The sequence below is a fragment of the Heloderma suspectum genome, chromosome 7 (assembly GCF_057233095.1).
Source record: "Heloderma suspectum isolate Gila_16-S chromosome 7, 16-S_ref, whole genome shotgun sequence".
Classification (NCBI taxonomy): domain Eukaryota; kingdom Metazoa; phylum Chordata; class Lepidosauria; order Squamata; family Helodermatidae; genus Heloderma; species Heloderma suspectum.
The window spans coordinates 84,585,684-84,602,950 of NC_139464.1; the positions used below are offsets into that span (position 1 = coordinate 84,585,684).

At 41.6% G+C, this 17,267-nt stretch overlaps 1 protein-coding gene across 2 annotated transcripts in view; it reads left to right on the forward strand.

Moving 5' to 3' along the window:
* Window positions 1–17,267, forward strand: part of MET (MET proto-oncogene, receptor tyrosine kinase) — a 133,676-nt gene that overhangs the window by 61,850 nt on the left and 54,559 nt on the right. For both annotated transcript variants that reach the window (XM_084810812.1, XM_084810814.1), the window contains exons 4-5: window positions 10,177–10,311; window positions 12,695–12,868. In XM_084810812.1, the coding sequence (XP_084666938.1) occupies window positions 10,177–10,311; window positions 12,695–12,868 (309 nt within the window). The remainder of the gene's footprint in view (window positions 1–10,176; window positions 10,312–12,694; window positions 12,869–17,267) is intronic.

Sequence of the window (17,267 nt, forward strand, 5' to 3'; positions counted from 1 at the left end):
TTATATCCTCTATAGACGAACAAATAGTTAGATGTTCCTACTTTATAATGGCTGCATTATTCATTCATGTCTTGAGCTAGATCTTTTCACTCAGCATTTTGCCCCCATCACATGGAACGCTAAAGAATCTAACACAATACTTCCAAAGCACATTTCCTTTTCTAAGGCCAGCCAAGGGATCAAAAGGAAAGCTATTGTCTGAAATACATAGTGCCATCAGCAGAAATGTTCACATCCACTGAATTAAACTGGATTGAGTTACAGAGCAAAGTTATCTTCAAGTTCATATTGTAATAACCCGTGGTGTCGCGTCCCCCTGCCCCACTTTTTTTTTTTTTGCTTGTGCAGTCCTAGGGCCTTACACAGTCAACAATACAGAACACATGGCCTGCCTTTAATACCTAGTAACAACATATCCCTGAAACCACCCTTAATATAGCTTGCCTTGAAATACATTTTTAAGGGGTAGGAGATAGGATGAAATGATATATCTCCAAGATACTTGTATTAAAACACTTTCAGAATGCAATGATGACTTAAATTAGATTTTTTTTCTTTTTACTGCACAAGTAGTTGTATGGGAAATACTTTCAAATGAGTTCATTATCAAATTCCCTAATTTATAGTAGATGAGAAGGGAAATTGTATAGTGATATCTGATATATACCATTAGCAGAATGTATAATTTTCTTGCAGTGGAATTGCCTAACTTCGGAATAACACAACAGTTGCATAATTAGGCAAATAAAATGTCCTAATGCTCAATTTAGGAATGATTGGCATGATCTAGTCAAAGCTAAGTATTCTGAAATTTTGTATTTTGTAGATAGCAGGGACAAAGGAGTGTACTCACTTTGCCTCTGTAGTACAGGAAATGGCAGAGCTGAACCTCAATGACTGACGGACACAATGTTTATCTACAAAGCCTTGCCAAAATTCATGGACCATAGTGTTTTAACTTTCATTAGGACTTAGAAGTGCTTGAATCATTGGGGCTTAGAAGTATTTAACTTTATACAGATTACTCTAGCAGCACAAACCTATGCATATTTCCTCAGAAATAAATCTCTCTGTGTTCAATGGGCTTACTGTCAAGTAAGTGTACATAGGGTTGCAGTCCAAATCAGCTTTGGTGACCTTTATCATATGTATTTTATGAGTCAGACTCACAAAGAAGACCCCAAATTACTCTCTGACCATTTTCCTTCTTCCCCACACTTCCCTGTGCAAATAACTACTACTGGTAATGAAAGGATTTGTTGAGGTCAATAGAGTGACTACCAGCGTATCCAGATGTTCTACATCTACATTCTAGTGGTTTACTTGATTGGGCAGTAACACTGCCAACGCCTTTCCTACCGGGGCTCCCAGGCCTTTTAACAATTGCACGACAAGTGGAAATTCTGCCAGTAATATTATTTATTTCTATTTACTTATTTATACAGATGTATATACTGCTTTCCAGTAAACTATCAAAGCAGTTAATAATATAACAATAAAAATACAATAAAATAATCACTAGTCAGTAATAAAATTATACTGGCTGGGTCACACCTCAGGGAAAGCCTGCAGGAAGAGGTGTGCCTTAAGCGGACATCTAAAGATCAAAACTGAAGGCAGCTGTCTAAAATGAATAGGGAGCTCATTCAGGAGGGTAGGTGCAACAACACTAAAAGCTCTGTTACACGTACTCCTGAGGTTTGCCTACGGAACTGCCAGAAGTGCTCCTCCTGAGGACCGCAAGGACCAGGCAGGACATTATAGTATCTACATACTAGGAAAAGCTTCACTGGCAGAATTTCTGCATGTCATGCAACTGCTGAAATGCTTGAGAGTCCTGCTAGGAAAGAGGCTAGCAGTTGTATTGTACCATCGGTGTATAGCAGCAGGAAATAAGTAAGGAACAATGGTCTTGAGCCACTTTAAAGTTGGCGGTCATTTTATTATGAGTAGTCCAAATAGCATATGGTTTACTGGTTACTCAAACCTTTGCCAGCCCATTGGGCCACAACAATGCTCCAAAAACACGTAGACTCTTAATTTACACTATGTTTACTCCAACAGAGTATATAGAACGCTTTTCCTTTACACCCCCCCTCCCACCACCCCCAGTATTCTTGTAGAAAATTAAATAGTATGCAATCATGAGAAGTCAATCAGACCATGTCAGAATAAGTGGCTTTGGCCACAATTCCAGTGAATATTACTTACCCACAGGGGTCTCAATAAGATCAGGTAGATCAAACAAAGATGAGTGTGTCTATTTGAAACAAGAGAAGGTAATTTGGATTCTGGTTCTTGTTTTTCTAAGAGCAAAAATTAGGGAAAACTATCTTGGTCTCTAAGACTTGTATGTGGTTATGTAACACATACTGAGCTACTGAAAAAGTATCCTTTTCAATTACTACCCTCTGTTTTAGTTTGAAGATCAAACTTCTTTATCAACTGGAAAGAGAAGGATGATAAACTCTACACCAACTGCAGCAGGCAATTAAGTATTAGACTTGGAAATAGGTTTAGTCTTTAGAGCACAGATTGCAGTCTTTTCTTTTCTTTTTAAGTGAGTAATGGTAATGTATGGGGAAGAGGGAATACACTTTGCCCTATTGGAGCACTTGAAGTCCGGTCACACACATCATTGTTTTGGCTATATCAAAAGTATTAAACTTTGTGTTAGTCCCTGAATATCCTTGACTTCAGCGTTCATTAAATATTATTGAGTTTCTGTTACAAAACAGGACTGCTAATAATTTTTACTAAGACAGCTGCCATGCATGAGAAAGAGGGGAAAAAAGGGTTTACTTCCTCCCTAGGCTGTACGACAAGCTCTCTGCAAGTTTTCAACCCCAACCCCCCCCCCCCAGTTTGCAGCTGTTTCTGCCTCTTAGTATTGTGTCTGTTTTTGGTGTGTGGCTGGGAACGAAGTCTGTAAGTACAGCTGTTGGGTGCTAAGTGAATCGGTTATTTCTCAGTGGCTGTTTAGTTAGAAAGAATAATGCTGTCACAACTAGCAATGTTATGGGTATAAAGCTGCATTTTCAGTGGGTGAAAACTGGGTATGGTCCATTGAATTGATTGGAGCTATGCTGACCTGCACCAGAGTTTCATTATACCATTATATTTTCAATTGGTTACTCTATCAAATAATACCATAATAAAATCCGGCTGTAGTCTCATTGGCCATGTCTGGACATCTCTCCTCACTTCATAAACCAGATCCTAACTTATTAACCTGGTTTGTTAACTGACACTAAGCTAGATTTCCCTGGTTCAGATGTAATAGAGAACCTTGGCTTAATGCAAGCCAGGATTTCCATGCTAAATCTAGTGTGTTCTGGGTGAAGGGATGGGGAGAGGTACAGGATCAGTGCACAGACATGGAGCTCGTCTGTGGCTTCATAGCAGATCTGTAGGGATCTCTTATCACTTTATGTGGATAATCTGTTATCAATCTCAGAAATCTCTGAATTTGCCAAAATTCCCAAATATATTACAGAGTTATGGGAGGATTGTGCAGCATAAAGAATAGGACTACTAGACATGAAACAAACATAATTGGAATTATTTTATTTATTTATTTATTTATTTATTATATTTATATCCCACCCTTTTTCCTCCAAAGAACCCAAGGCAACGTACATAATCCTCCCCCTCTCCATTTTTTACCCTCACAACAACAACCCTGTGAGGTAGGTTGGGCTGAGAGTCTGTGACTGGCCGAAAGTCACCCAGTGAGGTTCAGTGGCCGAGTGGGGACTAGAACCTGGATCTCCCGACTCCCAGTCCAGCACTCTAGCCACTACACCATCTATGCTTGACCAATAGTGCCACAACAACATTTGAAGTTCTTTTCATGTATCTGTTGTGACTCACCCACTGCAGAATCCATAACAACTTCTGCAACTTCTCCACCAACTGCAGCATCATACCCAGATAATTCCCCCAGCAACTGAACAGAGAAAGTACCATACCCTGTTCAGTGACGTCATTCCAGCAACACATAACCTGTTCTTACCAGATCATGACTAGTAAGTGTTGCAGGAATGGGAAACAGTAGCCCATTATTGTATGGGGTCATACCTGTCAACAGGAATTGTAGAGAGAACCACAGCAGAAGTATGTTCTGAAGCCTTTAGTATGTATAACATTTCATCCCTCCTGTATAGACTTGCTTTGGTTTGCCTCACTTTATCAATGAAAAGAGACAGTTCTGTTTTCTCAGCAGAATCCAGTTTTTACATGTTTCTACAACATTCAGAATGACTGAGTGCTTGACCTGCTGAGAACTTTGATAATACAGAATTGAATTATATTGCTGGCCGTTGTGCACCTATGTAAGGGTACGTAATATTAAGCTTTCCAAATCCAAGGCAATATACAGTAGGTCAGTCTATCCTTGTGCCAGGTATATATCTAATAATTGGAAAGCACAGCATTGCCAGACATTCTTTTGTGCCTAAGGTACAAACAGTAACATTTTATTCAGTGAAATTGTTGAGACTACAACTTTTCTGTACTATTTCTTATACAAGCTAGACTGCATTGTTTCCTTTTATGCTACTGGTCCTAGAAAATTCAGTACGTTCAGTTTTTAAATTGACCCCTGGAAGCATTTTAACAAGGGTGCACAAAAGCAGCAGCTGCCCATGCCCGTGATTGGACCTTGGCACCACAGAGGAGGTTTGTGGGAAGTATTCCTAAAAAGAAGGTAGTTTCTTATGCGAAGGCTGCCAGGTTGAATGCCTAAAGTGCTGGCTTTGCGGTAGCCCTCCAGCCTGAGCAGATGGTGTGCAGGAGGACAGCATGGCGCCTATTACCTCTACAGCAAAGATCAAATGTGCTGCAACGTATAAATCTAATTCTAATCTAAATCTAGCATTTCATTACTTCTGAAACACTTCAGCTCTACAAAACCAGTACCGAAAGCCCTTCAGTGATTTCAGCCAGCCAGAGCAGAAATGTTATAGCAATAGTTTTCTCTTTGTCTCTTGTCCTGATTGTCCCTTGGTCATCAAGGAAGCGTGGGACAACTTTCCAGACTTCATATAAGACATAAAAGTAAGGGGAAATCAGGGCTAATCAGGGCTGCAAGAACTGTGGTATACAGACTGTGAAGAGGAACTAGTTTGTGGGAACAGGGCTAGAATCAAAACAAAACAAAGTTTATATAAATGAAGAATTTATATAAATAGACAGCTGGAAGCAATAGCTTCATTTAAATTATTACACAATTCCTTGACTAGATTGCAAGCTTTGTGCATGTCAATAAAATTATTGCCTCTTTGAATTTTATGAGATGCTAAAGTTTAGGTCTTTTAATTAATTTGATTGGTCTTAGCCCTTTACACTATGAAGATAATGGTAGCAAACTTGGTTTGGATAACTGTCATTCCCTGAAAGTCAAGCTCATTCCAAGGAGCTTGAGCAATCAGATAAGTTTGGGGTGTGCGGTGGGGAGAACAGTTAAAGGAAATTAATAGTTGGAACCAACTGGCTGTTTTGAGAGAATTCCTTATTCCAACGTTCTGTTCAAATGGAAAAGGTTAAGGTCTTTAAAGTAGATCTATTATATTCAATGGATTATAATGATATACAGTATTTTTAAGAGATCTACATATGTGCCCTTTTTACAAGGATATGCTGAAAATGCTGTGAAATACAATAAAGCTGGCTTTCGGCATATCTGTTCTGGATAATGACTTACACCTGCCAGAGAACTGTGGAAAAATAACAAGGCAAAACTTGGTTTAGTTTCCAGCAAGTCTCTTGTTTTCGTAGAAAGCATCTTGAGATACATACAGAATAACACAGTTCTCATAGTCGGTGCTGATCCCGACTGTGATAAAAAGTTACTGCATGCATTTTTATTGAAATAATTATAGTCTTAATATGCAGACTTATGTGTAGTTTAACTGATAGCCAAGACTTCTGTTTGTATATTAGAATCAATTGATAGTAATAAAAAATGATGGAAAGGATTTATCTGGTAGCCATGTACTTCAAGCTGATTATTCACTTCCAGTATAAATGGGACATTAATCTCTTGATCTTCTGTCTTCAGTACTTGCCATCTCTATAGATGGCAATTATTGAAATATTCTGAGTTGCTGTGGAAAGCCTTACAGATTTGTCTGTGATTATATTTTAGTGTCAGGACGCATCTGTTAGCAGTGGCAGCATTATATATCTAATTCAGCCATTTAATCAGGAAAGTTTGGTATGTGTTGCTTGGCCCCAACTCCAGCCTTTAGAATTTTGGAAAACAGAATCAACCAGAACTGTCTGAGTTGGATATTTGGCAAGGTCTTATTTGTAACATCAGTGCTGCCACCACTTTGGATCTCCAGTGCATTCTCTCCACTCTGTTTATGTGTGTCTGAAGCTAAGCACATCTGGACCTGACCAACACCTGGGCTGGAAGACACGTGAGAACCCCCGTGTACTATCCCTGAACTCCTAGGAACGAAGTACAGGCCACCTATGTAACAATCAAATGCAACCCAAATGTAAAATGTCCTGGTTGAGGGAATAGGTATTGATCAGATAAGTAGCCAGTTCCTCCCTTATCTTTTTTCAAAGAGGTTCTACTGGGTTATGGTGGGCTGATCAGCACTCTACAGTATGGTACCACAGGACATTTACAGTGCCATTGAATTTCCCTTGTCGTGTGCAAGAAGATGACCGTGGATGCAGATCCCTCATCACTTAATAAAGAATAAGGACAGATTATGATTTTAGACCGATCAGTCTGTCACATACCACTCCCAAGTGCTACTCGAACTTCCCATTGCTCAGCGATAGGGCACATGGACTGCGTGTGCATGGTCCTATGCTGAATTCTTTGCATCTCCAGTAAAAGGGTATAAGGCAGCAGGATTTAGGAAAGACCTCTGCCAGAAACTATGGAGGACCACTGCCTGTCAGAGTAGACCAGCCTTCTCCAACCTGGTGCCTTCCAGATGTTGTAGACTTCAACTCCCATCAGCCCCAGCCAACATGGCCAATGGTCAGGAATGCTGGGAGTTGCAGTCCAAAATATCTGGAGGGCACCAGGTTGGGGAAGGCTAGAGCAGACAATACTGCACTAGATGGAACAACAGTCGGACTTGGCATAAGGATGCTTTATAGTCCAAGAAATTCACCAGAATTAAAATGCCCTAGTTTCACTTGGAATGTTGGTACAAAACAACAACAAAGACGGTTTCCTTCAAGGAGATGATGCTTTTAAGTATCAGGATAAGTAGTCAGTGATAATGATCAAGGATTTTCAAGGAAAGCTTACAGACCCTTTGAGCATTACGCCCCCCATAAATTGCACTTCAGGAGGTGTGGCAACAGCCTCAACTTAAGTCCCAGAATAGGAGTGATAAGTGTGTATCAGTTGCACCTTTCACCAGCAGTAAGAAATTTCTTTAGTCTGTATTGCCAGGGCAAAGCTTGTTTATTTGCTATGAATTCCAGCTACAACAAAAGTGAATCTTTGTTGAAGCACTAGGCAGCTCTCTGGAACCATGGAAACAAGACCAAATGCTTCTGGCATTATTTTAAGGATGCATCCTAGGAGTGCTCTAAGGGTTAACGCTGTTGCTCAGTCAAGAAATAACATTTGGCAATAAGAGGAAGCCCGAATGAGTGATAGAAGCATTCTTGGCATTTTGTAGCAGTGGGCATTCAAGAGAAAACACAGCTAATGATCCACTATAAAGGTATTTGCAGCTGTGGACTTACCTCTCCCTAATGCCAACATTAATCTGTTTTTTCATGCAGCTTTGCAATTTATTTCTGTTTTTCACTCTCCTGGCCGCAAAACCAAAACACATCTGAAATATATATTTAAGTTGCATGCCACTTAAAATTATGCATCTTGACTGAATTTTTTTCCTCTGCGTTGTCAGACAATGACCACAGTGCAAGCTTGTACCAATGCCCATAAACATGCTACTGAAGCTAAAATCATTGGGTGCTGGGTTCCACACCTGTGGGAATAGGAACGGAGCCTTTTGAAAAGCTTTTAGAGTAACATCAATGGGCTTCACTGAGATTACAGAATTTGTCATCTGTGGAATTCAGCTATGCCACAGTTGACTTTTAACAGATCATGATTGCACACTGTAACAGTAATTAACATTTATCTAAAAATAAGACTTTCACATACCAGTTGTGGTTAGCCTAGTAGACACTAAGCTGCACACAGGTTAAAAAGTTTTTTAAAAAATATACTTTTCAAAATATGTATCTGAAATCCTCTCTAAACAAACGTTCCCAACCTGGTGCCCACCAAATGTTTTGAACTTCAACTCTCATCAGTCCCAATGTCAGAAATGCTAGGAATTGTAGTCCAAAACATCTGGACAGCACCAGGTTGGGGACGGCTGTTCTAAACCATTGTTGAAATTATTTTTGTAGCGGTTTAGTAGAAAATATATTTAATGTGCAATCCTATGTATGTCTACTCAGAAGTGAGTCCCATTGAGTTCACTGGGGCTTACTCCTAGGAAATTGTGGATAGGATTGTAGCCTTTGTCCCAAACTTTGTTTTGTATATATAATTTGTTAGTTGCCTTTTTAGAGACTGCTCACAGCAACATGCACAAATTCAAAGACAATTTGATTTTTACATTTGGGATTTGGACACCTAAAACACAGTATTCCAAGAGGGGCTTTAAAAGCAGCAGTATAAGTATCTAAACGACTTGGGATTTTTTTTTTTTAAGTCCTCATTATCTGGTAAAGAACAGTTAGTGACAAAGCCTGACCAGTATCCATAGGGAGATTCATTTTACCTCACAAATAGGAGGCAACCCAGATTAGAGCGTCTCCTGGATATCTTAAGACCTGGAGAAGCTTATACAAGAGAAAGCCTTCCTAGGGTATCCTGGGACTGTAGCAGCCATATCGGGGGTCAGACTAAGTAGCCTCATGCTTCATGTTCTTGCTGAGCTCTTGCTTTCTGAAATATATGTTTGTAAGATAACGAGACACAGGAATTTCTTATCTTGTCAACAAAGGCTAAGGTCATAGAATTGTATATCTTGTTCTCTGCTGTTCTCTTCTGTTCTCTGCTTATCATGGCTACCCTATAACCCATTTCTTGTATTATAAACAATGGTGCTAGGAAAAGAAATGTTGAGGACTGCAACCCCACACGAGAGGGAGAGGAGGAGCCGTTTCCTATGTGTCACAATATCTATAAAAACAATGTGCTGATGTAAATCGGGGCTTTTGGCTCTTTGGAAATGATTCCAGCCTTAAGCCCGCGCGTTAAATAAAGAAACTCTTTTTCTTTCACTCCGTGGTCTCTCTGACTCTAAGTTCTGCAACAGGACCAAGCTGTTTAAGACTTTAAAGACAATAATCAGGATTTTTAATTGACAGCAATTTTCTGCTCTAGCTGGAGCTTTTGAAAAACATTCAAAGGCAACCCCTGTATAAAGCACATTGTAATAATAATGCAATCTAGAACCTACCAGAGTATGATATGAAATGTTAAAATCAGCATGACTTACCCACAGATAACGTTGTACAGAATTACAGTTTTAGCTTGTATAAAATACCCTTTGATAAATTTATTATACGGCATTGCCACTACTAAAATCATGCCATGTGGATTTTAAGGCCCAATGTCCTTCTTGTATTTGAGAGCCAAACTACATGATACCCATGCAGAAGATTCAGGATGGGATCACTCAGCATTTTCTTTTTTAATAAAACGCAGCTGCAGGGAACCAGCCAACTTGATTGGAGCAGTGGCGCTATGGGTATCCCTTTTCCTCCAGTGCCATTTTCTCAATCAAATTAGCTATCTCCCATTGCCCCAGCTGTACTTTCATCTTATGGATGGAAAAATACATACCAGGCTCCCTGCCAAGGACTGAAAAACAGCTAGGATGGGGAATGAGCCAGAAAAATGACCCAGAAGAAAAAGGGTAATCTAATGCAATTCTAGATATATCTACTCACGTAAGTCCCATTGTGTCCTATGGAGCTTACTCTCAGGTAAGTGGGTATAGGATCTAAGCTTAAATGCCCCTCCAACCTCCTGTGGCTGCACTTAATTAAGAGAGGAAACATGAAATCTATTTCTAACAGCATAGTAGTTTGCAGACCAATAACTGAAGATCAAGAGCAGTGGGTAAGATGAATATAAAGTATTTGTTTTTAATGTTTCTTTTTTAGATAGTGATTTCTCGTTCAGAACGCACAATGCCATATGTGAATTTCCACCTAGATTTCCAACCTGTTTCTCCTGAAGTTATCATTGACAATTCACCAGACAATGATGGTTATGTCTTGGTGGTCACCGGGAAGAAGGTAAATGATTCGTAACCCTTTTTTTTTTTTGCTTGATAATATGCACTTTCAGAAGCAACCTGATATAAGGATTGCTCCTATCATCAACCATTTTGCAACACTTCAGTTGTTTAAAGTGTGTTTTTGTCATTGTTTTCTTCACTCTCACAGAGTGAGATGTGAAGGTAGATCACTAATTTCTCAGTTTTACAGATGGAGAGATGAGACTAAAAGAGTCTGACACACTGATGACCCAACAGGTTTTCATGAGGCTGAGCTGGGACTTCAACCCTAACCCATTATATCCAAGTCTAAAGAGTGTTTTTACAATCAACACTAAGCACTCTTACACTTCATATTCTGGATTATTAAAGAGACTCGGTCTTTAATCAGGTCTATCCAGTGACTGCTAGTCTGTGTTGGTTCAAATTGTTTGATGCACTCTCTGATATTCTAATGATTTTTCCTTTGCGGCCTTTCCAGACTCTCATTTATGTTATTTGTTTCCTGAAATGTTTTGTGTGTTTGTTTTTGCTCTAAGGAAACAAGTCAATGAATATTGAGAATTGTTTGAACAGGAGAACTGTGATACAAACCAGCAAAAGGGAGGAAATGCAAATGTAGGGTCAACACCTTTTCTTTTTCTTCAGAGCAAGCTGTTGAGAACAAAAATGCACAATGACTTAAGTAAAAGAATGGTGTTCAGCACTTCCTGGCCTTTGTTGATTTGTATGAGGCTTAAATGGCATCAGCCATGTCTTATGCTTGGAAATGGAGCTTAAAGTGAAGTTAAGCAATATTAGTGTAATTAGTAGTTCTTGATAACTGTTGTGCCCCTTCCTTTTAGGAACATCATAGTTACCAATTAATTGACTATGAAGTTAGTATTATTCTTGCCTTGTAGGAGAGTACCTGGAGGTTAAATGACCATTAACCATATAAAACTGGACTAGGAGCTGGCTTGTGTAATCAGAAATATGATAACTGAAGGGTTGTTGTTATTTTTAGAAGGTACTGATTCAGGTTTTTAAACCAGCAGCTTCACAGGCAATGAATTCACCATGATTTTAAACTCACTTCCTTGCACACTATCTGGGAAATGAGTAAATCACTACTGCTTTCATTCATCCACCTCTGTATGTCTTCTGCTGTTTACAAGGCTAATTAATCTGAAGGTGAAAGAGAAGTGAGTCAAGATTTTACAAGGTTTTTCTGTGTGTATGTTTAACACTTCTGATGTGCTCTGGTGGAGATTTGCTGATATGTTTGCACGGTTAAGCAGCTCAGTTCTACATAAGGTGGGGAGCAAGAGTGTACCTTTTCTTCTGGTCCACGTGTTGCATTTGTCCTGTCTCTGATGCCACCAAGCATCCATGTGTAGGTGTAATGTTATTAACAGTATAGCCCTCCTTTCCCAGTCCGTCTGACCACCACCCAGCATTCATACATGAATGTAATATTCTTAAAGTTCCATCCAACATCATGCAAGTGCATTTCCACTCATGAAACAGGACTTCTCCCCAATTTGGGAATTGACTATGTGATTTTGGATATTGACCAAGCTTTCTGGGTCTCTGCACATAGGATTTTACACACACAGGTCTTTAAGGGTTGTATTCAATGCTGTTGGTCCATCAGCGGAATGGCTTTCTCAGCCCCTCTGCATGCTACCCCCAAATCTGTTCTGGAGGGTTGAGGGCTCTCTGGAGCAGATTTGGGGGACATTTGGTGGGGAGCAGTCCTGTTTCATTAGTGGAAATGCACTTGCATGCTATTGGATGGAACTTTAAGAATATTACATTCATGTATGAATGCTGGGTGTTGGCCAGACGGACTGGGAAAGGAGGGCACATTTTCCCCACCACACCTAGGGTTGAAGATCAGATAAGCATATCTTCCAACCCACCCCTCTCACCAGATTGATCCTTCCAAGATGGTAAACAAATTGGAGGTTGAAGTTACGAGATGTTACCTACATTTAGCAGACACAAGCTGTAATCCTAAACATTCATACTCGGCATTAAGCCAATTCAGTTTGTAAGCTATCTAGTATCAACCTTACTACACATTTGGTATGACAAAATGTAGAGCATCCTGTATGAGTGTAATCAAACTGCTGATCTTTGCACAATTCACTTGGAGCTTTTCCTGCACCAATCCTGGTGGGATATAATCTCTTGGGAGGCTCTCATTCATTTCAGCTGCACTTGCAAAGGAGAGCCTCCTGCTGGATTGTGCTTTCTATGTTCATCAGTGAATATGAGCCTTCTGGTACTATAAACCTTAGCAGCTATGTCAATGAAGGTAGCTTGAAAGTGTTACTGGCATCTCAGATGTAAATTGCCTACTAACCAACACACTTTTGGAATGATGCATGATGTTTGTGTAACTTTCCTACCACTAGATAACCAAGATCCCCCTAAGTGGACCAGGGTGTTCTCACTTCAGTACCTGCAGCCAATGTCTTCTGTCGCCTTCCTTCATGAACTGTGGCTGGTGTGGCAATCGGTGTGTGTGGTCATGGGAGTGCAGCATAGGAGGGTGGACACAGGAGACATGCTTACCCAAAATCTCTGAGGTAAAACAATCTTTTTCTTGCATTAAATGAACCCTTGTACAATGAATATCTCTACTACTTTGAAATACAGTGTTGGGTTGGTGTAGCAACCCAAGGTTGCTACAAAGATAAAGGGCAGATAAAGGCTGCCCTTTATCCTTCTGAGTGGCTGTGAGCTCACCAGGTGCTCCTGAGAGCTCCAACTGAATTGGGTGTGTGTGGCTTGAGTACTCCCAGCAGCTGAGTGGGCAGGAAGTGTCAGTCTGTTTCCCACCTCCCAGCTGAGCAGAGCAGAGCCGAGCAAGCTGCTCCAGCTGGTCCAGGGACCACAGAAGCAAGCAAGCTCCCAGAAAGTGAGCTCCCAGAGAGCAAGCGACCAGGGGGAGCAAACAGGAGTTGGCCAGGGGAGTTGCAGTGGTAGAAGAGACAAAGGAGACAGAGGCTAAGAGGTAAGTGGGCTGCAGGAAGCCCAGGGGGCTGCCCTTTATCCTTCTGAGTGGCTGTGAGCTCACCAGGTGCTTCTGAGAGCTCCAACTGAATTGGGGGGGGGGGGTGGCCTGAGTACTCCCAGCAGCTGAGTGGGCGGGAAGCTTCAGTCTGTTTCCCGCCTCCCAGCTGAGCAGAGCAGAGCAGAGCAAGCTGCTTCAGCTGGTTCAGGGACTACAGAAGCTAGCAAGCTCCCAGAGAGCGAGCAAACAGGGGGAGCAAACAGGAGTTGGCCAGGGGAGGTCAAGGGTGAGGCCCCTAACATTTTTTTTTCTTTTTTAACTAACTTTTTCCCCCATGTATTTGTCTTGTAACACACACTTCCACACCAATTTAACCTCTAGTGAGTAGAGGAGCAGGCACAGGCTAGTCTAGAACAATCACAAAGCTAGACACAAAAAGGGAAAAGAGGCTATGGAGGGACAAGACTCTCCAGTGGTGCCCTGCAAGGTGTGTGCAAAGTTTGTTTTCTTGCCTGAGAACAACATGGCCTACACCTGCAACAAGTGCAAGTTGATCACGCTGCTGGAAGAAAAAGTAAGTGGACTGGAGCGGCGACTGTCAACCCTCCAGGGAATAAGAGAACACGAAGAGTTCTTGGACAGAATGGGGGAACTACAGCAGCAAAGGGAAGACCAGAAGTTTGAAGAGCAACAGCAAGATGAGGAAGAAGTGGGAAATGCTGAGGAGAAGAAAAATGGAGTAGAGGATACTCCTTGGAAAAGGGTGACAGTTAGGAGAAGAAGAACTAGACGTCACTCTGCACCAGTGGAAGCAGTGGAGCTGTGGAACCGATTCCAGGTACTTGCAGATGAGACTGGAGGACAGCCTGCAGAGGAAGAATCATAGGGGAACCTACATGAGAGTGAGCAAGAGGCTGAAGGTCAGTCAAACAGAGGCGATGAAACCCAGGCCTACAAGAAGAAGAAGAGAAGAGAGGTAGTAGTGGGAGACTCCTTGCTGCGTGGGATTGAGACCCAAGTATGTCGCGAAGACCCGTGGACTCGCCAGGTATGTTGTCTCCCGAGAGGATGGATTAGAGACGTGACTGAAAGGTTGCCTGCACTCATAAAGCCCACTGACAGGTATCCCTTTCTTCTCATCCATGTGGGAACAAATGATACCGCCCAGCGGAGCTATGAAGAAATCATATCAGACTTTGAAGCTTTGGGAAGGAAACTCAAGAACTTTGGGGCCCAGATAGTTTTCTCATCCATTCTTCCAGTAATTAGAAGAGGGATAGAAAGGGAATGAAAAATACTCCAGGTGAATGACTGGCTACAAAGGTGGTGCTGACAAGAGAGATTTGGATTCTGGGACCACGGGCTATACTTCCTGGAAGATGGGCTGTTGGCAAGGGACGGGTTGCACCTCACAAAGGATGGGAAGAATGTGTTTGGCCACAGTATGAAGAACTTCATCAGGAGGGCTTTAAACTGAATCCTACGGAAAAGGGAGATGTAAAGTTGGGGGTAACAATGGACGAAGGCTCATGGACTACAACGGAGAGAACAGCTCTGATAGCGCCCAATAATAGTCTTCAGACACATGTAGGAAGAAAGCCAGACTATGAAGCACATGGTCTTTGATGTCTATATACTAATGCCCAGAATATGGGAAACAAACAGAACAAACTTGAACTCTTAATACAGGAGGGAAATTATGACTTGATAGGTATAACTGAGACTTGATGGGATGACTCTCATGACTGGAATACAGCAATTGAAGGATATAACTTGTTCAAAAAGAACAGGAGGAACAGAAAGGGAGGTGGGGTTGCACTATATGTGAAAAATACATATTTCTGCACAGAAATACAGGAGGATGAGCTTGGTAGCCCCATTGAGAGCATCTGGATCAAAATAAATGGAGCAAAGAATAAAAGGAACCTGATGGTCGGAGTCTACTACCGGCCACCCAATCAAGGAGAAGACGAGGATGAAACGTTTGAAAAGCAAATAGCCAATGTTTTAAGGAAGCATGATGTAGTAGTAATGGGGGACTTCAATTTCCCCGATATTTGTTGGGAGACAAATTCCGCGAAACATGGCCCCTCCAGGAAATTCCTGACTTGTGTGGTGGATAAATTCCTCCTACAGAAAGTAGAGGAAGGAACTAGAGGATCGGCTATCCTTGACTTGATCCTAACCAACAGAGATGACTTAGTGGGTAAAGTAGCAGTTACAGGAACTCCGGGGGAAAGCGACCATGTTGTACTTGAGTTCTTGGTTCTAATGGAAGCAAAGCTGAGTGTTAGTCAAACGCGTACCCTGGATTTTAGGAAAGCTGATTTTAATAAACTCAGAACAATGATCAATAAGGTCCCATGGCAAGCGACGCTAACGAGAAAAGGAGTCTAAGATGGCTGGGAGCTTTTAAAAAAGGAAATTCTCAAGGCACAATTACAAACAATTCCAACAAGAAGAAAAGGTGGAAGACAACAGAAGAAGCCAATGTGGCTTCACAAAAAGCTTAGAGATGACCTAAAAACAAAAAAGGACACATATAGGAAGTGGAAAGAAGGCCAGGTAACAAAGGAAGAGTACAGGCAGGTAGCACAGAATTTCAGGGATGGCGTCAGGAAGGCTAAAGCTGAGAACGAGCTGAGGTTAGCGAGGGATGCTAAAAACAACACAAAGGCTTTCTTCAGCTACATGCATAGTAAAAGACAGAGGAAAGAAATGGTTGTTCAGCTATTAAATAAGGATGGCAAAATGATAACAGATGACAAAGAAAAGGCAGAGGTGCTCAACTGCTACTTTGGCTCAGTCTTCTCCCAAAAGAGGGTCTATGACCCTCCTGGCAAAGGCGAAGTACAGGCTGAAGGGGCAGGATTGCAGCTTGAGATCGATAGGCATATGGTCAAGGAACACCTAATGACTTGGAATGAGTTCAAATCTCCAGGGCCAGATGAACTGCATCCTAGAGTAATAAAGGAACTGGCAGAAGAACTCTCAGAACCGCCGTCTATTCTCTTTGAGAAATCATGGAGGACGGGGGAAGTGCCAGATGACTGGAGGAGGGCTAATGTTGTCCCTATCTTCAAAAAGGGTAAAAAGGAGGAACCTGGGAACTACAGACCAGTCAGTCTGACATCAATCCCTGGGAAAATTCTGGAGCAGATGATAAAGCAATCCATCTGTAGGCACCTTGAAAACAAAGCAGCGATTACTCGAAGCCAACATGGATTTGTCAAGAACAAGTCTTGCCAGATGAATCTGATCTCATTTTTTGATCAAGTCACCTCCCTTGTGGACCGTGGGAATGCTGTAGATATCATATACCTCGACTTCAGCAAAGCTTTCGACAAGGTGCCCCATGATATCCTGATGAGCAAACTAGCTCAAAGTGGGCTACATGAAACAACAATCCGGTGGATCCACCGTTGGCTACAGAATCGGAGTAAAAGAGTGCTTATCAATGGGACCTTCTCAAACTGGGGAGAGGTAACGAGTGGGGTACCACAGGGCTCAGTCCTGGGCCTAGTGCTCTTCCACATTTTTATGATTGACTTGGAGGAGGAGGTGCAGGGAATGCTGATCAAATTTGCAGATGACATAAAATTGGGCGGGATAGCTAATACTTTGGAAGACAAAAACATAATTCAAAGTGATCTGGATAGACTGGAGTGCTGGGTAGAAAACAACAGAACGACATTTCATAGAGATAAATGCCAAGTTCTACACCTAGGAAAAAGAAACCAAATGCACAGTTACAAGATGGGGGATACGTGGCTCAACAACACGACAAGCGAGAAGGATCTTGGAATTGTTGTCGATCACAAGCTGAATATGAGCCAACAATGTGATGTGGCTGCAAAAAAGGCCAATGCTCTTTTGGGCTACATTAATGGCAGCATAGCTTCCCAATCCCAGGAAGTACTAGCTCCCCTCTACTCAGCACTGGTTCGGCCTCATCTGGAGTACTGTGTCCA